General features: G+C 43.7%; 1 protein-coding gene across 3 annotated transcripts; it reads left to right on the top strand.

The window, feature by feature from the left end:
* Positions 1 to 343: 343 nt before the first annotated feature.
* KLHL20 (kelch like family member 20) lies at positions 344 to 26,968 on the top strand. Of its 3 annotated transcripts, none has more exons than XM_068416805.1 (13): positions 344 to 423; positions 2,526 to 2,586; positions 9,673 to 10,246; positions 14,691 to 14,849; positions 16,011 to 16,105; positions 17,326 to 17,441; positions 17,821 to 18,004; positions 19,178 to 19,321; positions 19,541 to 19,674; positions 20,284 to 20,492; positions 22,128 to 22,234; positions 24,245 to 24,325; positions 26,732 to 26,968. In XM_068416805.1, exons 2-13 carry the CDS (start codon positions 2,564 to 2,566, stop codon positions 26,790 to 26,792), a joined length of 1,887 nt encoding a protein of 628 aa, XP_068272906.1. In that variant the 5' UTR covers positions 344 to 423; positions 2,526 to 2,563; the 3' UTR covers positions 26,793 to 26,968. The 3 variants fall into 3 exon arrangements, with proteins under 3 accessions (XP_068272906.1, XP_068272907.1, XP_068272909.1); XM_068416806.1 differs by lacking the exon at positions 26,732 to 26,968 and adding an exon at positions 24,409 to 26,162; XM_068416808.1 differs by lacking the exon at positions 26,732 to 26,968 and having other exon boundaries at positions 24,245 to 26,162.
* The last annotated feature ends 180 nt before the right edge of the window (positions 26,969 to 27,148 follow it).

Below are 27,148 nucleotides of genomic sequence, written 5' to 3'. Positions count from 1 at the left end.
TGGGCATGCAGCAGCCACTGCCACCTCAGCAGGACATGGGCACATGTTGAGAATCTGTCCAGGGCACGGGCACGCTACTGGGACATGGTCACCCCCTGGTACAGGGGCACCTACCTTGGCCCTCGGCAGGCCCTGGGCACCCTACAGTCCCTGCCGCCTGACGGGGACCCGGGCACCCGGCCGCCACGCAGAGCCCTCCCGTGACGGGCCCATCTCCCGGGCAGGCCGCAGGGCGCTGCAGGCCGCGCCAGGCCCCGCGCGGAGCAGCGCCCAGGCAGGTCGTGGCGCTGCCGCCGCTGCGGGAGGGCGGTGCGGGGCGCGGGCGGAAGGGGCGGGCGCGGCCCGGGGCCGGATCGCTTCCTGCCGCTGAGGAGGGGCCCGGCGCGGTGGGCTCGCCTCGGCTCGGCAGATCCCGCGCCCGGCGTGAGTAACGGAGCGCGGCGCGGGCCGTCCTGCGCCGTCGAAGGGGGGCGGCTCCCCGGGGCTGCGGGCTGCCGCTCGCTCGCTGCAGCGCGGGGGAACCGGGGGCCCCCGTTCCCCCCGCCGGTGCGGCGTCGGCTCGGGAGCGGTGCCCTTCACGGCTGCCGCCGGGGTGGTGGGGCAGGGCCGGCAGCGGCGTGTGTCGCGCCGTCCCGGGAGGCCGCCGGGGCGCGGTGCCCAGCGCGGCCTGGGCCCTCCGCTCTCGGGGCCGGTGCGGGGGCGGCGGCCCTGGCGTAGCGTGTCCGGCCCCTCGGCTCGGTCTCCTCCTGCGGGCCGGGGGTCCGCGGCCCTGCCCGCCGCTTGCTGTCGGTTGGCGGCGTGCCCTGTGGGCTGCCGGCGTGAGGCCCGGAGGGGAAGGGGGCGGCAGGGCAGCGGTGTTGGTCCCGGAGGAGCAGCCGCTCGCCTCGGAGAAGCTGCTTGTGCCTGCGGGTTGCTCGAGAGCCGGGGCCGCGTTTTGCTGGGAAACCGTCGCTTCCCGCAGCTGCTGCCCCGCCGAGAACACTACATCGAGGGCACCGGACCGAAATGGCTTTTTTTTTTTTTTCCCCTCGACTTTTTATGTGGGTTTTAAGGGGATTAAATCTGATGCAAGCAGGGATCTAAGAATAGCATCGTCCCCGTTTCCTGGCATGTGCCAAGTGCTGTGAAGTGCTTTTGCCTGGGTTCCCGCACACGGGCCGTCGTGGGGATGCCGCTTTGCGGGGGGCAGCGGGGCTCCGAGCGGGGAGAGCCCGGGCAGGCGGAGCGCGGCTCTCGGCTGGTGTGCAGTGCCCTAGCCGGGAGGAATTAGCTTGCTTTGCGGGAAAGGATGAACCTGAGTAATCTGCAGCTGTGGAAGACAGCAGGTCTGAGCTTATTCTTCATTAACTCGCAAACTGCTCCCGTGGTTTTTCTGTGATAACGTACCTGGAGAATGTTGCATATAAAACAAGGTGCTCGTTCACGTAGCCAAATAAAGCTTGTAGCTTTTTTGTAGTTTAATAATTTAAGTTGTGCCAAAAATACTTTGTTATTGTTGGACACAGGCTCCAATCTCAGTCTTCCAAAAATGATTTTATTCTTCCTCTATTTCAGTTTTTCTATTTTAAATGCTACTTCTGTTTATTTTAAGAGTTATTCAGTCTCATTCTGTCATTGCTTTTCCTGTTTTTTCACTGGTTTCCCATTTCTCACTCCATTTCTGGGTGGGAAGAAGTCCTTGAATATCAGTATGGAAGCAGAATACCCTGCTGTTCTTTTAATACATGACAAAAAGTCATGCATTAAATAATGATTGAATTAAATTTGTTCCTAATTGAATAGTCATTAAAAATGAAATCAGGATGAGGGGTGCCCTTGTAAAAAGGGTTAATCTACATTTGAATTAGAAGTTAGTGGTTGAATTTGGAAGGTCTGTTCAGTTTGCAGCTGTTATTTCTCTCAGAAAATGGGTATTTGGTGTGGAAGTGTAGTGAGCACCAGGCAGCATCATTAATCTTTGCAGAGGTAGTACCATTATTAGCATCCACCCCTCTTACCTCTGGGGCACATAGTTATCTTCAATTTCCAGACACGAGTTTTATCTTATATCAAATTCTGGCTCTGCAGTGAGCTGTTGAGCAGTGCTGTGCTGTTTATTACGTGCCAGCCTGCCTTAAATCTCTGGTAAATGTGTGAGGGAGAGATACCTTCTGGCTCTGAGCGAGGAGTGAGAGCGAGCACCCTGTCACCTGAGATATATTTTCCTTCAGAAGAACAATTTTAAGGATTCAGGGAGGCAGACAGTTCACTGACTTTATGATATGTGTGTTCCATTTGCCTACAGAATCATTCTGCAGGTACGGTGAAATTACTTTCAATGATGATTATATTTTCTTCTGCTTTATTCTCTGCAGTCCAGCCATCGTTAATCTAGGCTGTGCATTGTGTAGCTGGATAAGAGCTTGAAGGCATATGAGTATGTGGATGCGGTCAGTTCTGTTGTCCTAGAGCCAGAGTGAAGAGAGGAAAGAAGGTTCTCTTGCTTCAGAATATCACTTTTTTTCTTTTTTTTTCTTTTGGATCAGGTCTTGAAGCATAGGGTGAAGGTTTCTCTTCGCGGTGCATGGACGGAAAGCCAATGCGCAGGTAAGATATGAAAGACAATTGTCCTTCTCTTATCCAAATATGATAAATCATGTGAGTTGGTTTCATAAGTGCCTAGATCACAAAATGCCTGTTGTTGTTGTTTTTTTAAAAAAAGCAATACCTGGCTAGGAGAATTAGAATATAAAGCATTCATCTTTAGTCCTTACTTAAATGTATTTTGTTTTCAATATTTACAAGACCAGATGCCTTTAAATGAATATGCTGTTAGGAACAGTACAGAAGGCAAGTTATCATAATTCTCCATCCCCCCTCCTTACTTCCCTCATTTGCTATCATATTTAAAATTCAGTATTTAATTACTTAGGTATTCAAGTTGTGTGAAAAACTGCCTGGGAATAAATTTAAACTTAATTTCTAAGGGGCATTGTTTTTCTCTTAACTAAAGGAGTTTAGTCCCTTTGATGGGTTGAGGTCTTGGGTGAAAAGATTTCCTTTTCTAATTATGGATGCCAGCTGCCTCAGTTCTAATGAGCTGAAGATGCAGCTGAAGTTTAATTCAGGGGAGTTCTTGCTGTGGTTATGTCAGAAAACATTATCTGTTATATAGAGAAAAAATTGTCACAGTAAATCAGCATGATGACAGGTTGGCAAACAGGATTGTCTGCCAGTTCTAGTTGCTTTTCACTATCCGATGGCAATCCCACGGCAAAACTTAACAGCAGATATATTTCTGTGTGTGATACAGGCTGTGTGGAAGCCAAGTTTCCTGAAGTTCTACACCTCTAAATGATGTAAAGAGAACTCATGCGAATTGCTTAGTCTGTCTGCGCTGTTTAGGGTGTTGAAAGTAGGGAAAGTTTATTACAGGTAATTCTGTAAACAGTCGTGTAAGAGAAGGCAAGGAATTGTAACCGTACATGAATATGTAGAGCGTTTCTAGCTACACCATTTGCAGAAGCCATTAGCCTGGGTCTTGTATAAGGAGGTAAGAAATAAATAATCATTTAAACCCTTGAAGAGCGACACTATGTTGTTTAACTAAATGAACCCCTCAAGTGCAACAAAAAAAAGCCTGTGCCGCTGCTTCAGTTAAGCTAGTGAGTAAACCTTGGGACATGATACTGGCATCACTGGGGCTATGTATTGTTCAATATTTTTGCCAAGATAAGAAATGTGGTTTAGACAGTGAGGAGCTGTATGTGACTTTTACAGTGAGTTCCTTTTTCTCCAAGATGGATTAAGTAGCAGATGAGTTCTCTTCCATCTTAGTCTTCTACAATGGAGACTGTTTAAATCTTAACCAACGTAAACCCACAGCTTTTCAGGTTCTTGTGTTGTATTCCATTTATCAAAATGTTTTTGCAAAATGACATAAAATTGGTAACTAGCTTGGCTGGTGTTCTTGCTTTCTCTCTGCTTTATTTTTCATGTTCCTAATGAAAAAATGGAGGTTCTAAATTTATTTTTATGTCTGCTGTTTTCTGCATGTCACATTGAGGCAGAGAATTAAAGTGCTGAAGTTCATCTGTCATTTGTGGCCTTGGGCTTGCTATCATGGAAGTTCTGTCAGCCACTCAGACTGGACAGTTACAGTGGTGGGCAACAGCATGCGGCTGAGAAGAGGTTTTCTATTGTGGTGCTGGTCCTGGCACTTCAGGCTTTTTTTTTTTTTGTTTTTTTTAATTTTATTTGGATAATGGGTGCAGACCAGACCTTTCAGTCCCTTTTGTTCTCCTTCCCTCTCTGGCAAGCCAGGGTAGAGCATGGATAACACGTTTGACATGTTTACATGGCTTTACTTTTGAACTAACCCTTCAGCTGATCTCTGTGCCTGGATGCGTTGCGTTGCTGCAGTCTAGCCTGACAAGCACGGCTCTGTCGTGAGCTGTGGACTTCAGTTCTTGAACATGCTTGCATGTGTAAAGGGCCTCTGTGTGGATTGTTAAAATTTCTGTTTGTTTTTCTACTGTGTGTCTTAGCAGAAAGTGATAAAGCGTTCCTGATTGGATTTCAGGCTCACAGATCTTCCTATGCAGCCCAGCTAAGCAGATGGCGGAGCACTTGCTTTTATCCTTTTGCTCAGGGCTTTGCAGTCATTTAATACCACATGTGAGAGTCCTGTTAGGTACTGCAAGAAGAGTGGAGTGAGACTTGGTCAGTACTGTTTTGGTAAACGTGGTGAGTTGGTATCAAATGTGTACAGGGTTCAGAGGATGGGAAGTACAATTTGAACAGAAAAGGAATTGCAGCTATTCCTGTCAAGATTACAGAAGAGAAGATGCATTGATGTTCAAACAGGATTTGTCTTGCATTAGAAATAAAGTGATAGCTGGGGCAGGCGATTCTTTCTCATTGTCAGGGAGCAGCAAGAGAACATTGTTTAGCTGAAGGTAAAAGCAAGGCAGAGGAGACCTCGCCAGTGAAGGGCATAGTCCCACAGTACCCGAGCAAGGGGGCAGAGCACATCTGATGACCAAGGTCAGTCAAGAGACTGGTACTCATCAGGCAAGTCTGTAGTGATCAGGAAGGGCTGAGATCAAGCTAGGAAGCCAGCTCAGCAGGTCAGTATCAGTGGGGTACACAGTCAGGTGCAGATGTGCCTTTAACATAGCTCAGGCCAAGCATGAGGGTTTGAGCAGCTCCCAGGCAAAGTGGGGAGGCCCTCCCAGCTCTTTTCTGGCAGCCTGATCCCAGGTTACAGCAGTGCTGTGTCGGAGCTGGCTCGAGCACGGGCAGCCAGACCCCGCTAAGGGTGCGCTTGGGGCCATCGCATGCACTCGGGAAGGTAACCAATAGCTCTTGCCCAAGACAAACTGCAAAAGGTTAGGAAGGTTTTGGAAGACTCCAGTAATGACCTCGTCTTTCAGAGTAGGGACATCCTCATTCTTGGTGAAACTGAGTTTCCTGGGCTTGGTCAGTGAAAATAAAACTAAACTATGTAAATAGGGACATATACACCATATCCTTGCTGCTCTCCTTTTGAGTAATGTAAAATAATACTGCAGTCAGGTGTATCTGCTTGTTGGCATAACTCAGCCTCGTTGAGAATGTATACCTAAGCCTTGCTGGCTACGTAAGAAAGGGAGTCAGTGGTATTATTACTAATAATTAGACTTTTAGCTAACTAATTCCTGGAGTATTGGTTCCCACAAGAAAGCATTTCCATTTACTTAGTTGGCAGTGTTGTGGTGGTCACTTCTGGTGCTGAAGATATCACCTTTGGCTGGGCCAAATCAAAGATCTTTGTTCTAGCAGTTGTGTAACGAGCATAGGAAATATTTTCTTTGTGTATGCCTTGAATTCAAAGCAAGGCATTGACAGAAATCACTACTGGTTTGTTTTGTTACCTTCATTTGCTACTGAAATCCACTAGAGCAGCGTATGATTTTGGATTTCGGTTGATGTTTTCAGGCTGAGACTTGTTCTGTGACATAGGCCTTAGGTCAGCCTATTGTTTTCTGCTGAACTGTGTTAAAGCTTGCTTGTAATCTCATGCAAAAATGTACATTATCTTAAACAAAAAAATGTAGGCCACTGACTTGAAAGTTAAGGAGCTCTACAACAGCATTGGAGAGAATTTTTCTTAGATATATGTTATTAGAGATTTTTTTGAACTTTGGAAGAAGCTGCAATAAGCTCTAAGGATGGATGTCTCACAGATGCCTGTGTTAATGAATGAAGTTTTGGGAACTGGCATAGCTGAGTAAAATGGAGGCAGAGCAGCCTATTTATTTAGCTGGCTTACTGTTGCAGACTGCCTGTGTTCCCACTGGTACTTTTCAGCAGTGTGCTACAAAACCTGATCCTTTGTCAGCCCTTAATGCCATTGTATTTGCTGATTTCCCCAGCCCTGCATTTTGATGGAAGCTAATCCCAGAATATCTGCATAGCTGGGTGTGAATCTTTTATCCTTGCATACACTCTTCCTCTCCGATCCTCAACCCTTCTTAATCACCCCGAGTATTCAGGAGCAGCTCCTAGCTTTACGTGTGGGGAGGGGAGGCAGCTAGCCTGCCACGTGAGAATCAAGTGCTGCCTTCTGTCTTTCACACCTCTAAGCTACTGACTCATCATTTCATTCTCTATGCGTATATATGCATAATGCACACATAGTGCAGTTAAATTGTTATCCTTGTGGAGACACGTGCCATCAGAAGGTGTCCTTTTAATTCACACTTCTGTGCCTGTGTATAGCAGCAACCTGCAGTGCTTAGCATCAAGCATCTGGTTTGATCCAGTATGAAAATTCCCAAGCCCATTGATCACTAGCTTCTGCATTACCCAGAGATAAGTTATGGATGAATGAGGAGTGCTGATTTGATTGTTACTCTTTTTTTTCCATCCATTGTTTTCTTTAATCATTAACCAGCACTTTCTCTCCTGGAGGAAGGAGGCTGGATACAATGGAGGCACTCAGATAAACGCTGATGGGAACGATGCAGGAATGCCTCCAATTCTTACTAACCGGACTCCTGTTTAATTAGTTAGTTAATTTAGAGACGTGTTCAGCAGAGATTTGGGCAGAAAAATCCTGTTCTGTCCTGGCTAGGAAGGATGAGGACTACTGCCTAAATCATGTGGCATAAGATGGTCCACTCCATTGCTCTGTGTCAGCAAAGAGTCTTGGGTGGTGGGATTGACAAGGTACACTGTATTCCTTGTGGCAGCATAGCCTTAATCTAATCTTTTTGTCCTTAGAATCTGTGCCAGTCTAAAAAGCTCTTTGAGGTCTGCTTTAGGGCTGTTTTTAGGGGGGATCATCTTTGAGGAAAACCTAGAGGTGTAACAGAGGGGTTCTGCTTTCCAAAAGGAGGTCCTGTCCTGGACCTAGGCCATCTCTTCTGATCTGTAGTTACGTGAAATAGGTTTGGTTTTTTTTTTTTTTGAAGAATGCTTGTTCTGTGCTTAGATGCTTTGACTGACAGCCAGGTCAAGACAAACTGTCCAAAATTATTACAGTAGCATGTGTCTTAATAGGGCTCTTATTTTTTATTTTTTTCTCCCAGGGGTTGTTTGACATAGCTTGAAACCCCTAATGCACAATAAAATCCATTTGGCTTGCTTAGCAAGGGCTAGAACTCTACAGGGGGATTTTTGTCACCGCCTTTCTCCATCTCTTGGTAGAGGGATTAAATGACTTACCCTCTGGCCTTAGCTGCTAAGGGCTATGAAAGTAAGCCAATTAGGTAAATTAATCTTTAGCCAAGGTTTCTTGGGGTTTTTGCAGGGGTACCATTCAGCTTACTTTGCGTATGCAAAGGAGAGCTTAGCTGCATTGTTCGTGAGGAACTTGGCAGAGCTTTGAAAATGGTTGTGAAACCCCACAAGGTGAATTTGGGTGCGAGGGACAAAAGTGGGTGGAGGAGAGCGAGAGGCAGTGTAACAGCAGAAGGATTTGTCGGAGGTGTCAGAAAAGGAGAATGGTGATGGATACCAAAAAGATGGAGTAGGGATAAAAACCCAAGGCATTTAAGGTGCAGAGGCTGAACAGGAGCCAGCAGCAAAACCCAGAGGGGAGACCCAGCTGGATCTGTGTAACTAAGATATGAGGAAGAGGTAATGGTGTGAAACATCTGAATATGATGATCAAGGAGAGAGTGTGGGGGGAATGGGAAAACAGGCTAAGATGCAAGTGAATAATTCGAACTGCTGCAGAGAGACTGGTTTCCCTGTGGTTAGAAAGTGCATTTGACATAATAATGAGAGGAAAAGATGTGAGGGTTGGTTTTTTTTTTAATTCTTTCCTTCAAGCGTGCTGCAAAATACATTGAGCAAAGCGAAGTTAGATTTCTTTTTAACTGTTAGTATGAACAAAGTGAGGTAGTGACAGCTCAGAAATGCCAGTGTACCAGAGAAGCTGGTAATGGACAAGATGTCTTGGGTCTTTCAGTATGTCTCCCAACAGCCAGTGCACTCACTGGATAATTCATAACCATCAGTATTGTGATATTTTGCTCAGTATGCTTTAATTGCTCTAAGTGATGGTTTTCCTTTGAAGTGGGAAGAGGCAATAGTTTCCTATATTTTGTTTATTTTCATAGTAATTGATATGTCACTGGTGCATCTTTTTAAATAATTGTGCATATGATACATGGCAGAAATTCAAATATGCTTGCAACGTGCAAAATGGTGTCTCACGTGCGCACTGATCTGCTTATTTAGTCTGGTTGCTGAAAATAGAGTTGGGTTTAATTCTTCTTATTTAGCGCTGATTTCAGTCATAATGTGATAGTGAAGCCTGGGGTGTAGGCAGACGTCTCTGCCGAGTGAGGTATGAGATGTGTCATCTTGGTTCATCCCTGCGGAAGGGCTCAGGGCAATACGGCGTTCCCGTTCTCTCGAGTTCGTGGCATACATGGTGCAAGGCGTGATCTGTCAGCATTGTCGTGCTGCTGTGCAGAGGGGTGCTGCCCTTAAGCCATGGCAGAGCTGACATCTGCTCAGGGATGTGAAGAATAAAGGAAAGGTACCTGAACTATGGAGAAGTCTCCATAATTCAGAAATATCTGAAGTGGTGATGCTTAAATGGCTGTTCTGTGTACCTGAAAGATACTCGTGGTAGGCTGCAGGCCATTTTAAGTTACTGAAGTCTGTGTGACAGTTTAGTGTGTTCAGATATCACAGTGTAGGCAAAAAAAAATCTCAAAACTGTAGGCAGAAGAACAGAGAAATTTGGCTAAATCATGCAGCTGGAGTTCTTTGCAGTGGAGATCCCTCTCCAGCTCCGTCAAAGCAAACTCAAGTGACAGTGGGCACGTCAGCTAATCTTCTCTGCTTTGAGTCACTCTCTGTGAAATGGGGATAATACTCCTCTACTACACAAGGCTATTATGAGGTTCAGTTAATAGATCCATGTGTGTAGTTAGATACTACAGTGGTGTGTCATAGAAGACATATAAAAATAGATATAATATAAGCCTGTTGCAAGCTGGCATTTGTTTACTTCTGGGTGCGCTTTGGTTTGAGTTGGATTCCTCTTTCACGTGATCACATACTTGTTTCCACGTTCTAGGATGGAGCTACGGGCACTGTTTTGCGCTCGCAGTCGGTGCGAGCTGTAGAGCTTTGGCTGACGGTGGTAGATGACTTGATGATGGTCCTGTCTTATGGCTTCCTCCGCTGCAGGTGTACCAGTACTCGACCAGGAGAGACCGGAATGGACGTGACTAGCCGTTGCACACTCGGAGATCCTAACAAACTGCCAGAAGGGGTGCCGCAGCCTGCTCGCATGCCCTACATCTCTGACAAGCACCCTCGACAAACTTTGGAAGTCATCAATCTTCTCCGGAAGCACCGGGAGTTGTGCGATGTAGTGCTAGTAGTCGGTGCTAAGAAGATCTATGCCCACAGGGTGATTCTGTCAGCCTGCAGCCCTTACTTCCGAGCCATGTTCACCGGGGAGCTGGCAGAGAGTCGGCAGACAGAAGTAGTAATCAGAGACATCGACGAAAGGGCCATGGAACTGCTGATTGACTTTGCGTACACCTCTCAGATCACTGTGGAAGAGGGAAATGTCCAGACCTTGTTGCCAGCTGCTTGCCTTCTCCAGCTGGCCGAGATCCAGGAGGCCTGCTGCGAGTTCCTTAAGAGGCAGTTGGACCCTTCCAATTGCCTGGGCATCCGAGCTTTTGCTGACACTCACTCGTGCCGTGAACTTCTGAGGATTGCTGACAAGTTCACACAGCATAACTTCCAGGAGGTAAGAAGCTAGTGTGCTGGAATCGTATCATAGAATGGTTTCGGTTGGAAGGGACCTTAAAGATCATCTAGTTCCAACCCTCCTGCCACGAGCAGGGACACCTTCCACTAGAGCAGGTTGCTCAAAGCCTCGTCCAGTCTGGCCTTGAACACTGCCAGGGAGGGGGCATCCATGGTGTAAAATGTGTGAAGGTGTCCTGTGAGAGCCTGGGCAACTCCCTTTTTATGCTTCTTTCCAAATCCTGCTTTTATGTCTGCTGTGTGCCGTAACAGAGATGGGTGCCAGCCGTTAGCTGGGAAAGAAAGAGGGAAGAGATATTTGCAGGACTGCGTTGCACTGGTGGTTTGTATGTGATCTGCAGCATTTCTCCTCTGAGTTGTGTGCTACATGGAAGGCAGAGTTGCAGGCACAGTTGGAGTTTGGTATTATATCTGGCATGGCTGCATGATGGTGTGACATTCCACTGCCCTTTCAGGAATGTTCTGGATTCTACAGGATTGGAGAGGAGATGGGTGTCAAAATAAGGACAATAGATCAATAGAACAAAAAAAAAATTGGTGTTGAGTTTGGGGACTGGAAATGTGGGTGTATGGGGGAGCATACAGCTGCCTCAGTGGAGCCTTCAACTCCCTTGCTGTAGCAGAACTAGGGTTTTGCATCTGTTATTCAGCAGAAGTTGTTTGTAAGTAATTCAAATGTGTAATTTTGTAGCTGACCTTTATAAGCCCAAGTCTCTTTTCCTTTGTTAGTTCTGCCTAGATGATTTTTGAAGCAAAATATTGCCAGCATCTGGTTCAGGGAAGGATCAGCATAATAATTAAGGATTCTGTGAGCAATAATCTGAGAAGAGTGGGTCATTACTTAACCATTACACCCAGATGCAGAAAGGAGCCCAACACTTAAGTTATGTCTTTCCTGAGCCCTGGTTGGAAGGGCAAGAATTTTGCGTATGTTTTGGAAGCAGCTTCTCTCTAGGAGTGCGCTCAGCATGAAGGTCTGTTCCCCTGCTAGAGAGATTTCTGTCTTGGCTTTTCCAGAAACTGCACTCTTCCGTCCCTTGGAACAGGTAGGCTGCTGCGGAGAAATCTCCTGTTTCCACCTGCTTCCCAGGTAGAGCCTTTCCAAAGGGAGTGACTCCCGTATCGATTCCTGATGCTAATTTAGTTTCCCTAGAGAAGGGGCAGTATGTAAGTGCTGTGATTGATTGCAGCTTGCAGACTTCTTTTTCCCTGTAGGAAGTAGATTGGAATTGTATTAATTTCAGTCAGGTAGTACTTAAGAAAATTAGGAGCAGAAGTAAACACAATTGAACTTGACTGTTGGACACACTGAAGACAATGCTTGGTATTTAACTGTAGACACAACATCAGTTTACTCTAAAAGTTACAATTAAATACGTCTTTCCTAACCATGAAGACTAGAAAATAGAATTTGCTGTTTAAGGTGACAGCTTGTTTTTTTTTGTAGAACTTGGTGATTTCTCAGAAGCCCTACATTTTAGCTGGCCATTTTGTGTGCTCTGTGCTTGCTCTGCATTTCTTCTGCATTTTTTTGGGGGAGCAGGATGGTAACCAGATGGTTGTTTATTTTCAGTGCTTGGTTATGTTAATGGTTAGATCTGTGCTGCTCTTGTTATTACGTGGGTAGGGCATGCTTACAAGCCTCTAAATAACTTTTTAACAGCATAACAGTTTTGTTTTTAAATGTTTTAGCATTAATACAAGCAGCTGGCTGTTAAGAGCTGCCTGCTATGGGGGCTCTTTTCCCTCGAAGACAGCTTCCTGTGTTCCTTATCCCTGTTAAAGCACACAAAGGCAAAAGTTTTGGACTTGAGAAAACTCTCTCCTCCTTAAAGATGACGCAGATTATAATTGACTTAACTGAATCATGGCCTCTGGAAAACAATTGATTAGATCAGAGCAGTATTTCTTTGGCCTGGGCAGGTTTTGGTGTCCCTTTCAGTGCCCTGGGAATTTTGCAGTTCTTTGTCCTTAATGATCACTTCTTTTGCTTCCAGGGTTTCACTGCAGAGCATCTTAATGGTGCTGCTTGTTGGGACTGTATTCTGTTCTGCTGTTATTTTCCATCTGGAGAGTGGATTGGTAATCCCTGATGGAAGTTAGTGACTTGGCTACTTAATCATCTGCCACTGTGGAGATTGAGAACTGATAAAAAATGTGCCCTCCTCTGCAGAGGCTGTATGGTCATCGTTCCTCTGAGCTGGCGAAAAGAAATGTGAGATGAGAATTTCCTGAATGGCAATGTAAAATGGCATCAGGCCAACCCATGCAGTTACTTTGAATGCAGTCTGAATTGCTTCACATCCTCTGCTGTGCTAACCTCTAGTTCTATTAATTTTTATGTGTATTGCTGCATTACATCATTAACTTCTTGGTAAAATGTTTCTCCAAGTTTTCCATTCCCCTCAATTTAATTTGTCGCCTAAAACCCCTAGTGAATCTTGTGCATGTAATGTGAAATGGTTCTATTAACAGCTCTGCTGTACAAGAACAGCCTTCGTATTTTTTTGTTTGGTCTCTGACATCTGTGTGAAGGGAAAAAAATATACTTAAGGATGAACAACTTGTACTTTGTCTCAAGAGATAAAAGTTGCACTCCATATTGTATACTTTGACACTTATTCTGTCTGTAAATGCAGTAATGCACATGAATACTGTATAGGAATTGAAGCCCATCCAATTCTTGCTTAGTAAGCAAGTCAAATAGACCATCAATATTAGTGAGATAATTATTAGTGTCCTGATAATGAAGCCAAAATAAGCCAAAGCATTTAAAATAATTATTTGTATTACTATGTAAACTAACAAGTTGCATGGTAGTAATAACTGGGTTTGCCATCCATGCACCTGAGTTTTCTGAGGGTGGAAGGGAGAGTCTGGATGACCATCCTTAACTCAAAACTCTCTGGAGCCTCTGTTTTCAGAGTCTGAGGCTGCACTTACAAACTGTTGGGGTGAAGCTTAGACATAAGCTAGTCTATGTAGAAGGGAGGGAGACACTGGAAAAAATGCTGATAAAGATCTTTAATGACCCACCGAGTTCTTTTTCTAAGGCTGAAGAAGTGTGTGGGCTAACCTTGCTGTGGCTCTTACTGCCCCTGAAAGCCCACGGCATCCTAGACCAAAGTCTGGTGACTGATGTCACTGTCTGTTCTGTTCCTTTTAACTGTATTTGCTGTTGTCAGTACTTGGCAATTTTTGTATATTCATTCAGTCCTCTTAATTTCTTTAGGTAATTCAAAGGACTGCACAGCTTACTGCTGTTGAGATGATCACGTCAAAGAACGTATTTTTCTTTCATATATGCTGCAAATAATAAAATAAGTCCTGGAATTCTTGTGTGGTTGCAAATGATAAGGACAAGCCAATATTTAGTTATTTTCTGTCATCGAACCTCTCAGATGACAGGCTACAGACTGGGAGTTCTTGTAGGGAAGCCAAGCTGGCAGTTATCAATCGAACCTTTTCTGCAGTTCACTTTATTTCCATTCGTGCATCTTTCCCATCCACCCGGTATCAGTGCAGAAGACGTGGCTGTGCGTGAGCTCTGTAACCTCTCAAGGCAGTCGCAGGCGGACTCAGTGTGCTCGGCGGTGTGTTGTGGGAGCAGTCCTCCAGTGGCAGCTAAAGCCTCCTGAGAAACCAGGTCGCTATCTTGGGTACTCAAGGAGTGAAGATGTTTGCAGATTGTCAGTGGCTTGAGTTTCACAAGAGATCCGTCCTTGGGCCCGTAGGAGGCTCTGATTCCCTCCTAAGTGCATCCGGACTTGTGAAAACTGTGTGTATATTCAGAGCAGATGAAAGAGGCAGGATCAAATGAGTCCAGCACCCTCTCCTGAAATATTTTCTGTTCTGCCACAAATTGGCATTCTGGAAGACTTTCTGTGTTCTCTACAATGCCTCTGGTAACTTGTTCCTGAGCCTCTTTTGTGCTCTGTTTTGGATTTCTTGTCAATAGAGCCTATCTATTCTGACACCACTTTTCAGTCACATATTTATCACCTATGCAACATTTTTATTTCTGCTTTATATATTAGACACGGCAAACAAGGAGACTGATTTTAAACAAGGGCTTTGTTTTTCCTGAATTTTGAAACCTGATCAGTGTCTTCTGTGGTTTAACCCTTTAAAAGTGTCCTATAAAAAAACTTTGTGTAAAATTCCCTTTCACTTGCATCCCCATCTAAAGGTGTCTGTGTTGTGTTGCTAGGGACTGTATTCTGTTCTGCGCAGCAAGCCCTTCACGTGAGTTGATGTCAAAATAGTGATGGGTATTTGGCACCTTACTGGATCAGTCCACTAGACTCTTAATTCAGGTGGACTGTATCCACTTCAGAGTTGCACTGAAGTGCTGGAGTGGTGAATGGCCGTGGTGCTTTGGCCACTGTCGTTACTTTCTTTTTTTTTCCTTTACATTTAACCAGGTAATGGAGAGTGAGGAGTTCATGCTGCTTCCTGCCAATCAACTCATAGACATTATATCCAGTGATGAGTTAAATGTTCGCAGTGAAGAGCAGGTGTTCAACGCGGTGATGGCCTGGGTGAAATACAGCATTCAGGAGAGAAGACCTCAGCTGCCACAGGTAATCTTGAGCGCAGTAACATTCGAGACAGCTTTAACCAGGGGAAGAGTAACGAGGGCTGATGTGGTGGTGCCATGGCAGCGTCACAGTTCTGGATGCATGCAAAGCTACAGGAATACTCTCTGACTTCCACCTGTGTTAGGTGGCTTGTGCTTGCCCTTCAGCTGGGCTGGAAGGTGCAGTGGCCTTCAACAGGGGCTTTGTTGAATTGTTTCCAGGTAGGTCTTGCCAAACTAGATCATTCCAGTAGTCTGTTCAGACAAACCTTCCTGCTTTGCTTTGAGTGCTGTATAAAAAACATAGTGGGTAAGAAAAAGCTTGTCTTCATTTGAGCTGTATCTTTAAGCTCTGCAGTTTGATTTATGCCTCAGCCCTCACAATCTTACGCTGGAGCTTGTCAGAATGGTTTTGTTGAAATATGATGTTTCATCTAAGCCAGGCCATTTCACAGAGAAGCACCCATTCTGACAAAGCTGTCAGCCGGAGAGCCTCTGAAGTCTCAGGCTTTCTGATCAAAAGAGGCGAGAGTCTGCCTGCCTCAGTGTTTCTGCTTTGGAAATAGATGTTAAATGCAACTTTATTTAGTGGAAAGCTTTTGAAAGTTATTTTAAATAAACAAACCAAACCAGAAGAACCTGCTGTTCTCAAGGTAGCTCTTAATGCTCCTATAACTGTGTGCCCTTTTAGGGCACTCTGTCTATACCTGCTTGTGCCTCTAAATTCTAAACTGTTGTGAAAGGCTTGTTATTTGTTATTGATCATTGTTATTGTTCACAGTACCAGTCACACTTAAGAGAGCTAAATGGTTGATAAAACTTCTAACTGAGCTAGTGCTTTAGGCAGGCATATTGACATCTGTAATTTTGGAAAGGTTTTCAATTGTGACCTTGTTTTCGGCTGTTAAATAGATCCAGTGGATTGTCCACTTTCAAAGACTGATTTTCTGCTGGGTGTCTGAATTGGTGTATTGAAAAGGCAAAGGTGTGCTGTAAGATGAGCTGCATTTAACTAAAATGCCAGGGTTTGTGTGTATAAATGACTGTTTGCCAGAGGAATTATTAACTCTTTATCAAAATTTGTTAGCCACAATTGTTTTCCATTTGGCTTCTTCCATCCTTGGGTGTATGTGGTTTACCATATACGTTCTGGTTTGTCTTTTAGGTCCTGCAGCATGTCCGTCTACCTCTGCTGAGTCCCAAGTTTCTTGTGGGTACAGTGGGCTCTGATCCGCTTATTAAGAGCGATGAGGAATGCCGGTAAATCTCCTCACTGGTTTACAGAATTGGATTTCATTGTATTTAGGTGCCTTATTTGCATCTGTTCTCCAAAACTCTGCTGATTTGTCAGTGGTAAATGGGTGATATCTCACAAGTTCCTCTTTTGCAACTGGGAGGAGAAGAGATACAAGAAAAAGTGTTTACTATTAGCATAGTACTCAATAGTGTGCCCTAGAAGTGTTTTTGTTCTTTCAAGTTTTAGTGAAATAGTAAACTTTGAGTGTACAGTTTGACTGTTGGTAAAACACCCTTCAGTGTGTTGTTTTCTATTTCACTTTTTTGTTTCTCTAGTCATGGCCTTTCATTACAGCTTGCCACTTGCATGGCATTCATGATCTCATTAGGTCTTAAAGTAGTTTTTCTATGTAAAGAGTCTGCACTTTAGTAGTAACTGAATTGGACTCTGGGATTAGAGTCTTCTGTTTCCCACAATGCTAGTGCAGCGAAACTGTCATTTCCTTCTCTTATGCTATGAGTCTCACCTCTCTAGTTCTGCAAAGTTCTGTATCATCTATAAAGCACGTGTTTTTTCTTGTGCTTAATGTAAAAAAGTCCAGGGGATAGGCTGAACTGTTCTCTTCCTGAATAAGCATTCATAGTGGGGGGATTCCACATTTGTAGAGGGAAGGAGGACTTTTTTTTTTTCTTTTTTGTTTTATTCAAGGGTTTGGAATATTAGCATTAGTCCAGGTGGCAAGTCATGAATGGATGGACAGTGTGAGCTGGCCACAGCTGATGGAGAAAATATTCATCAGAAGGGTACTATCTCCATCTATCGGTGTGTGTGTGTTATGTATTTGTGTGCTTTTCAACTCCTGTTTTGTTCCTAGACAAAACAACCGATTGTTAAGTTTTAGCTTGAGGCAGTCTGGGGTTTTGTTTTCTGCATAGCAAGCTTGACAAATCTCTGGTCACAGTTTTTTATCAGTCTTCATAGCAAGCAATATCTGTTATTAACTCTGGCCAAATATTGATACCGGTCTGCTGCTGTCACTGTGTAAATGACTTGTAAACAACTGATGAGTATTTAGGTGACAGTGTACGTTTTAACTAGAGCTATTCATGCACTTAGGTGATTTGTGAATACCTGAAGTGCATGACTAGTGCTGGCTGCTCTTGCCATCGGTTTTGATTCATACCTTCTCCTGAGACCAGTATCAGGTGAACTTTGGGGATTAATATTTTCCTGTCTTGCACAGGGACCTAGTGGATGAAGCTAAAAATTATCTGCTGTTGCCCCAAGAGCGGCCACTGATGCAAGGACCAAGAACTAGACCACGCAAACCCATCCGCTGTGGAGAAGTGCTCTTTGCAGGTATGTATAGCTCCTGCTGGCTTAGGTCAGGAGATTCAAGTCTGAGTTTTCTGGTGATAGTGCTTCCGTAAGGCTAGTCTTTACAACATATTTCTGAAGTGACCTGGGCGTTAATATTTGGAGACTTGAGTTAACGCTTTCTTACTTGTGTGATTTCTTTGGTGCTATGAATGCCACAGTACTTCCAACCTTACGCTAATCCTCTTGGAAAAAATCACGCTCTGTCTTGTAATTATAATCCTTGGAATGAGTAACTCAGAGATGGGGCTACTGGGTTAAGGCTGACAGAGTCCAGAGGGATGATTAGTACCAGGCACACATACAGTACGTGAGCTCAGTGTGTTATTAAGACGCTGTTTCTTGTGTTTGGTTTCTACAGTGGGGGGCTGGTGTAGCGGGGATGCGATTTCCAGTGTTGAGCGCTATGACCCTCAAACCAATGAGTGGCGGATGGTGGCTTCCATGAGCAAAAGACGCTGTGGCGTTGGAGTCAGTGTTCTGGATGACCTCCTCTATGCTGTGGGAGGCCATGATGGTTCATCTTATCTTAACAGTGTAGAAAGGTAGGTCTCCATAAGGCCAATGTGCAAAATATTAATGCTGTTTAAACCTGGGTGCAGCCTCTTAAAAATGAGTTCATTTTGCCGACTGTGTTCTTGTTCTGCTGAAAACCTGAAATTTCTATTACATGTTATCTACATTTCCTCCTCCCTTACATACCCCTTCAGTACTGTGTTGGTTTACTGCTGAACTAGGACTTCATGCATAACAGCTTGCGTCACGTTATCCCCAGCTTAATGAGACAAGACGTAGCCTTTGGTATAAGGAAGGCATATGTAAGAGACAGGTCTGGGTATAATTGGTGGGAGGAGTGGTGATCCTGGTTAATCCTCTTTGCAATTGCTGGTTTGTTTTTAGCATTGTTGGGGAAGGTGAGGTTAGAGTAAGCATTTCTTCGATGCTGAGGGAAGGATCCTGGAATATTATTGTGGAGTGGTAACTAGACAATTAAGGAACTGTGGCACTTATACAGAAGAAAGAAAATAGGTCAGTTTTGGACCTGTGAAAGACTTAAGCTTTACCAAGCTCCCTGTTTCTGGGAGCTGCATATGGCAATCCCTGTCCCTAAAAGCCACATGACTCAGACACTCCTAGTACTCTAAATCCCAGCCCTGTAACAAATCCAATGAGATATTTTTATATCTCCTTTCTCCTCAAGCCTCCCCTTCTTCCCATGTATCTCCCAGCTTCCCAAATCATGACCCTTAGCCTTACATCTCCCATGTCCTGCACTTTTCTGTTATGCACTATATTTCCTTGTTTGTGAATTCCCAAGTCCATGTGGTTCCTGCATCTTTTATCTCGAAGTGCAGGTCCCAGTGCTGGCTGAGTTCTCGTGTGAACTGCAGAGAACATACAACAGGGCAACTCTGGCTGCTGCTCTTTGTATAGATGCAAGTTACCACACGTCAGCCAGTCCCTGGTAACCTGCTCTCTTATGAACCTGAACCTTTGATCTTCAGTTTGAATCATTTCAAGCTGCAGTTTGAACATCCCTGGAATAACATGTATTGGGTGCATTACACCACTTGAGGGGTTTCATCCAGCTTACAAATAGCTGTGTTGCAGTTTAAGCTCAAGATAGGCAAGTTTCATTGCCTTAGTAGTTCCCAAGCATGGGAGAGTCTGAAGCGTACCTAGACAAGCAATTTGTGCTGCTTGGTGTGTTTTTCTAGGTATGATCCGAAGACCAACCAGTGGAGCAGTGATGTGGCCCCCACCAGCACCTGCAGGACCAGTGTTGGAGTAGCGGTTCTTGGGGGCTACCTCTATGCTGTGGGTGGCCAGGATGGTGTCTCCTGTCTCAACATTGTGGAAAGGTACTTTTTAATTAAAACAAAAAAAGAAAAAAAAAAGAAGCAGGGCACAGGGAGAAGAGGGTCTTTTAGAAGGTGCAGTTGGTGCAGATGAGTTGGAGAGGAGGTAAGTACTGTACAAATCTCATGGGGATTTTTGTTTGAAGAGAATAAGGTCAGTGTTCGTGCCCCTTTGTGAAGATGTCAGCACTTACTAAGCTTTGGTGTTTGTTCTTTTGCCAGGTATGACCCCAAAGAAAACAAATGGACTCGAGTGGCTTCCATGAGCACCAGGCGCCTGGGAGTTGCAGTGGCTGTGCTGGGGGGCTTCCTCTATGCTGTGGGAGGCTCTGATGGGACTTCTCCTCTCAACACTGGTATGTCTTTTGCTGTTCCTCATTGCAGTCAGCACTTGTCATTGTCCTGTTTGTCCTTAGTATCCCCAGATGGCTGTTGAATAAATTAATCATCAGTTTCCTGTGTTTTTTCTGCTTTAAATGTGACTTTTTACCATACAGTAATTCACTTTCTAGGCTTGTGAGCCCCTATTACCTACTTGTGTGTGTTTTTTTTCTTTCTTGATGCTGTATTTGGCAGCATGTCCTGAATAAAATACTTTGATCATTTGCATAACAGTTGCAAGCACATCTTTTTTCCTGCAGTAGCCCTTTTCTGCTTTAGGAAGGAAGGTGCCAAAGATAAAACCACTGCAAGATGGTAATGCAGGTCAGTTTTTAGCATTGCCAGCTCACTCTTGAGTGAAGATGCTGAATGTGATTGACTTTGTAGGACTGGAGAGAGAATAGCAGCCTTCTATAGAAGAAAAGCATTAGAGAGAGAGATCACAAACTGGTTCATCATATTTTTGGTGTGTGGAGATTGCAGTGTCTTTACAGATTGAGCAGTACTTTACATGCATGTTCAAATGTGCTAACCCCCACTGCCTGCCAACCCTGTTGTCCAAAGATGTGTCGTTTCCTCTGCAGTGGAACGCTACAATCCCCAGGAGAACCGCTGGCACACAATTGCACCCATGGGGACGAGGAGGAAGCATCTGGGTTGTGCAGTATACCAAGACATGATATATGCTGTGGGAGGCCGAGATGATACGACAGAGCTCAGTAGTGCTGAGAGATACAACCCTCGAACCAACCAGTGGTCTCCTGTTGTGGCCATGACATCCCGCCGGAGTGGAGTGAGTTTGGCTTGATTTGCTTGTCTATACTATACATAATCACGTGGTGAGAGCACAGGGTAGTGTCATCTCGTGAGGTTTCTCTCTTGCTTCCTCCGTACCTTCACCTCTCTTCTGTGAGGAAAAAGGTTTGCAAAAAGTCAACCCTCTTTAGTAAGACTGGAGAATGAAGTGGTAGTCATGTCATGCCCTAGGCAGCTGTTTAAGATGCCTGAGGATGGGGAAATGGAGTTGAGGGTCTTTTTTAATAGTTTTGGTCCCTTATATGGAGTCAACTAATTAGGCCTGAGACAGAGGAGTTCTTTAGTTTTTTACTTGGTGAAGTAGCCATACTTGGTATGAGATACTAATAGAGAACACTATCAAATTAGTACCTGGGTCTCATCCTGCAACACACTTTGCATGGATTAGGTGAACATACCTTCTTGCACAGAAGAAAGAGATGGGAAACTGGGTAGGGATTAGTATTTAGATACAAACTTCCAGCTGAGGTTTTTTTTTTCCTTGCCTTCAGATGTGTGGGAACAGGGTTTCTGGGCTTTCACTTAGTATGTTTTCTGTCTTCACCAAATCCTGTGAGTATGGGGAGTGACAGCACGTTCTCATCAACTGCTAATCTTCCTGCTTTCTGTAGACATGTGAACAAAAGATTGACATAGTGTTTTAAGTAGTCATCGTGTTTGGGCAGATGCAAATGTTATGAATATTTATCATTGGATACTGGATTATATAGTAAAGAGTGGATTCATTCTATCAGTATGTTGGTATTTTAGCGTCTGGTGAGGCAAATATGAATCATAATTTGAGCAACTACTGGTTTTGGAGGCAGAGAATATGTATTTATTTCCATCCTCAAAGCATATAATACACTGTCCAACACTGTCCTTTTAGTTACTGATTAGGCATTGGCTTTTAATGAGCTGCTTCTATAATTGCTTTCTGTAGAAACTGCTAAGCAGATGTATCTGTATCTGCAGCCCTCCTGAGTTTTCTAACTTCCTCAAAGCCAAAACAAGAACCATTTTACATCGTGTTCTTGTCGTCTTTTTTTCTGTTACGCTGTGAGATGTTTTCACTGGAAGTGATCTTCCTAAACCACAGAACTGTGTGAGATTTCAGTGATTTTGTGCTTCAGCAGAAAAACAAAATAGGAAGGCTGGAGGCCAGGGTGCTTACAGATGGTCCTAGCCCAAGAGGAGCGGGCCAGGGGCTTACAGATGGTTCTTCTAGTTTAAGCAAGTGTTCCAGGCTGTAGGCTGGTAGATATTCTGGTGCACGCATGCCACACTTGGAGAATTTCAGTCCAGGACATAATAAGTTTTGGCTGATAAAGGCTTAGGTTTTCATGTATCTATTATCTAGTTCTTGTAGCTAGAAGAGGAACCTTCTGCTTTTTCTTTAAGAGATTCTGTATTTTCAGATAAATATTTAACTTTTCACGTCTCACTATTTTTTTGGCTATTTTATTTGTCCTTTTTCACCTTGAAAAAAACCTCTACTGCAGATGGCCTTTCACCAAACATGGATATTAAATCCTTTTTATTATTATTTTCATTTTAACCCTTCTTTTCAGGACCTGTCTTTTCAGGACATCCCAGCTATAAATAACTAGTATCTGTGGTGGTTGTTTTGCAGGTTGGCCTTGCAGTGGTGAATGGACAGCTGATGGCAGTGGGGGGTTTTGATGGCACAACGTACTTGAAGACCATAGAGGTGTTTGATCCAGATGCTAACACATGGAGGTAACTTAAGTTTGTGACCCAGCTGAAGCTGTCCCAGCCAAATGAGAAGTGGGAGGTACCAACATAGTGAAGAACTTGGGTGTCGTAGGCAACATAATGTTCACATTGTGGCTTGTTGGCTTGTGTGAAAGTTAAGAGAATCACATTTTGAAAAATATCCCAATATGCCATTTACCTACAGCATCCCTGTGTCTATGACTGTGGCTGTTGAGGAACATTTTCTTGCAGATTTCTGCTTGAATTCCAGCCATTGACTCAATTTTAAGTAAAATGGGAGTGAGTTTTCCATAGTTTTTTCTCTGAGTATCCCAACAGATTTAACCAACACTTAATGAATAAAGTCTCATTGCATGTTTTGCAGGTAGGAAGGAGGTGTATAGGTATGTTATTGAGACCCAGAGAAAATAAATGATTGAGGAGGCTTGTTGGGTAGCAAGCAAAAGGTCATGCCAAAACCTAGTTTGATTTTTTAAGTGCTGCTTTTGAACATAACAAAAATGGACCACATGGGAGAGATGTATCCCTTCTGTTTATTTTGGGCTGTGTCTCTTCTGCTTCCCAATCAAACTAAGCTTGCCCTAGCAGAAGGAGCTCACAGTCGTGATGTAGAATTCGGCCTACTCATTTTTTGCTTTCAAGCTGAGGCTCTGATTTCCACATCCTTTTGGAGGAGCTGAAACAGAACACTCTGAGCATATGATGTTCTTCCCCTTTAAATCTGCAAGGCAGCAATTAGAAGAATTTCATCTGATTTTCAAGCTGAGAGAAATAATATGAAATTACTGATCAAAACCATGTACTGAGCAGAAAGGCTATTTTTCCTATTTCTTTTCTAGTAATAACTACACTTGAAAGCAATTGCCTGTGTATTTCTTCCCAGATCTAATTAGTGTTAAATTTCAAGCTCCTATCTGTATTCTTGCTGCTTTAGTAATCTGGCAAGGGTGGGGAATGGAAAGAAATTGATGTCCTTATTCCGTCCAGCCTAGTAATACTAGTAGATGAACCCTTTGTCTATGAGATAATCTGTCATAAGAAGCAGTGGAGGAAGTTCCCCTTGTTTGTTGAGTTATGGGCAATACCTTTTGAACTGCTGAGGAAACCAGTTGAGTAATATCTACTTCATATGCCTTAGCTGAATGGTTTCAGCTACTTCCAGTGACAGTAATAAGATGTCTAGAGTTAGGAGATGCCTGGGCTAGCATTCACAGAAGTTTAGGAGTTGTTCAAGGTATTAACTTGTGGGTTTTTTCTTCCACTGCATTCAGTATAGCTGATCAACATCTGTGGTCTTCTCTGTCTTTTTGCTGAATTTCCTGCTCTGTGAAGGGTATTTTTTTATTTGTGTAGCCTGACTGAGAAATGCTTTCGACACAATTTGGGTTTAACAAATTGCATTGGCAGGAGCTGTTTGAAGAACTTGCTTCTCCTGTGTCTGCTAGCAGACTTCAGTGGTACAGAGGGAACATGCAGCTGAAGTGAGTAGGATGCTGGAGTCTACAGGGATCAGATTTCCCTGTGAAATGCAGGCACCAATTCACTAACATATTTTGGAGAAACAGATGGTGCTTGGGATGTGTTATATCTTGGTCGGATCAGCTGAATTTAGGGTATTAGAAATATAACAGGAACCAGTTGAATTGTAAGTAGCAACCCTATCCTTGCTCGTGTTACCCAAAATGTAGCCCAAGGTCAGCTACAGCCTGCAATGTTCTTTTCTATCTTGCACATTACCAGACAGGGAGAAAGCAAATGCTTAGCTGAATAACAGAAATCTGCGGTGTCAAAGCGAGAAGCAGTTTCTGTTTTGAGAGAGAAAGGCATGAGCAAATACAGCTGTTTACCTTGGAAGTATATAAAATGACTGCTACCCAACTTACTTGTCATGGTCTGCGTTAACCACAGGTTACCAACAGTGTAATTGTGCTTACAAGGGCTGGTTCAGTCTTTGCTGTGGTAGTTCCATGAAGGAGCCGAACTGGTATGACCACTGAAACCTTGTCTTTGCAGGTTGTATGGTGGGATGAACTATCGGCGGCTGGGAGGAGGAGTAGGTGTTATCAAAATGACACACTGTGAGTCCCATATATGGTAAGCATCAAGAGGGAGGGAGACCCCTTGGTTCTCGTTCCTAGAAAAACTGAAGAGACTTGTTGACACTGGACCTCTTGCAGCTCTAGTACGCACGGCCTAGATCCAGTGTAACTCTTTGCCGGTGACTCTTTCTATGGAATTATAAAAATGACTTCTGTGAGAGTGTGCCCAATGGGAGACCACGTTGTCAGACTCCAGGGAACCACTGGACAAAAGTAGAAGTGTTGCTTATGTCCGTATTTTTTCTAAATAGTCTACATTTTTGAATAAACCAAACTGTAAAAGTTATTGTAGCGTGAACAATGCTGATGTAGAGACTACATGCTATACTGGGAGTCGGGCAAGGAGGAGGGTTTCCTGCTTTCCCTCCTGCTGTGTGAGCAGTGGATGTGGCAGCTGTGTGGTGTGGGAGAAGGAGGAAAGTGATACAGAAAACATTGCTTTTGCCTTATTTACAGAGAGCTTCAAAAAAGTACTTGACCTGCAAGGTGCCACCTTTGCACAGAAGCTTTTCTGTGCACAGAGTATATTTATTTTTTCATTTAATTTGTATCATGTATTTTCTTTGTATCGCTCACAGCGATAATTCCAGCTTTTTATATACATATGTATGTGTGCATATATATATGTATTTTATATATATATGTATATGTGCGCGTGCGATTGGAGTTTTGACAAGCTGGTGGCTAGCGCAGGGCTATGTCCTGCCAGCTATTGTGGTTCCAACCCTTGTGGTATGTTTTAGGGTCTCTTAGAGTACAGGAGAGCTATGAGGATGGGTGCCCTGAGTATCTTTTCAGTCTTGCTGAAGGCAAGAAGTAGAACTGGAACTCTCATCTATCGACTGAATCAGTGAAGTGCCCAAAAAGGGTGAGAGTGAAAAGGATTTCAAATGATGCCTTTTTACTGTACAGTGTATGGTACAAAAGTTCAGCTTTTGCCTCTCCCCTCCCCTGTATATGAACCTAGAAACAACTAGTTGTTGCTTACTTAGAAAAACCTTTTTCTCATGTTGCCTGCTAGAGATCAGTTCTTGTCTGAAGCTGGGATGCAGGTATCCTCTGTTATTCTGACTAGCCTAGATCAACACTCACTTCTCAGGTTCTTGCTAGAATCGCAGACCCGCAGTCAGCTCCTGCTAAAAAAGCTTAGACCAGCATCATCTTAGCTGCCCTCCTGCCTCTTTTCTGTAGAATTCCTGTCGTAAAACACTGACCACGATGAGATGGTACCCTCCCTTTTAGTGATTTTTATGCACTTTGCCTGTGTTTGTTTAGAGCAGGGAAAGGTATGAAGCTCATTAAAGAGTTTGGAGGGGAGGGACTGTTTGCTGGCACTGTGAGTAACTGTCATGTTTCAGTGACTGTGGAGGGACCCAGGGGTGGGGGGAGAGGAAGGAGGAACTCTAGACTCAAAGGTTCTGATACGTTTGTACTGTAATTTCTATCTAGTATGAAAGAATAACTTTTTGCACCTGATATAACTTTGGACCTTACTAAATCTGATTTTGAAAGGGTAAGAGAACTAAATTCTTGAGATGAAAAAGGCAATGCTGACATCTTAAGTTCTTTAACTTCATAGTTTGATTCACGTAACTCAGATTTTAATGTGCTTGAATATAGTAAAAATTACACTACAGTAATAAATGGGTCATTAAAACTTTTTTAAAAGCCCCTTCTCCCCTAAAGGTCGGTATTCTTGTGTTTACATATGAAGATCATTTGCACCTTTACAAGGAAAACAAGTATTCTGTAAACAAATGTTTACATGTATCATTTATGCTTTTTTCTAGCATGAGTAACTTGTATAAATAGTGCTATCTTAATAAATTTCTTCTATGCTGTTCTTTGTTTGTTCCTTTGGGTGAAAGCAGCGGACTATGCTTTTGTATAGTTTGTGTGGACACAGATGCTGTTTTTTTTTTTTTTATACCAGTCTGGGTAAAACTGGCTTAAAACTGCTGTTTAGTGTTACCCTCAGTTGCTTAGAAGCACATCATTCAGAACCAGCTTTTTCTGGAAGAAAGCGTCTGCACTATCTGGCTAAATCTAGCTCTGTTCACTTAGCCCTCATTGGTAACTGCAGTTATACCTTGATTTACAGATAAGCATGTGAAAAAGAGAAGTAGCTTTTCATTCCAGCAGTTACCTTACAGCTGGGCTATAGTAGGTACCACACATACATAGCAAAGGATCACTCTTGAAAGCTGAGTATGCCAGTAGTTCATATACATATTCCACTGGAGTTTCACATGCTGTTAGTCTGGCAAGGAAGAGGTTAAAAGAGGCTATATGGAATTTAGTTTTTTAGAGATTATTTATTGCAAATTTGTTGGAAAGAGCTGAGCATTAGGTTTAAAACTAAGCCATGGGTGTAACAATCCTGTTTTCAAATCAAATACAGGTGTCAGTTATGTCAGACCTCCTACTCCTGCTTTACCCAGTGTTCCTCTGAATCAAGATAGCAACCTTTGTCTAAGATGTTTCATAAAAGGAAACTAAAGCACCAGAAGTCATAGTTTAAATAGCTGCTGAGCTGTCAAGACCTTCAGAAGATTACCAGGGTAAGAGTCATGACTTTACAGACTGCAACATTTACGTGCAAAAATATTCCATCATCAACTAGTAAACAAAAACTAAAACCAAGTGCATGTTTCTTTGGCTGATTCTGGAAATTAAAAACTAGATTAGGAACTAGGCATGCAGTTACATCATGTTGGCAGTTACATGTTTGCATGGCTGGTTCATCTCAGTTGCTGGGAAGAAGGATGAAGCTTAGTGACAGCTGACAAATCCAAAAATTACATGGTTGGGCAAAGAA

Source organism: Nyctibius grandis, chromosome 21, assembly GCF_013368605.1.
Source record: "Nyctibius grandis isolate bNycGra1 chromosome 21, bNycGra1.pri, whole genome shotgun sequence".
NCBI classification, from domain to species: Eukaryota; Metazoa; Chordata; class Aves; order Nyctibiiformes; family Nyctibiidae; genus Nyctibius; species Nyctibius grandis.
Note: the sequence above shows the minus strand (reverse complement) of the source record. Positions and strands in the feature narration are given on the sequence as shown.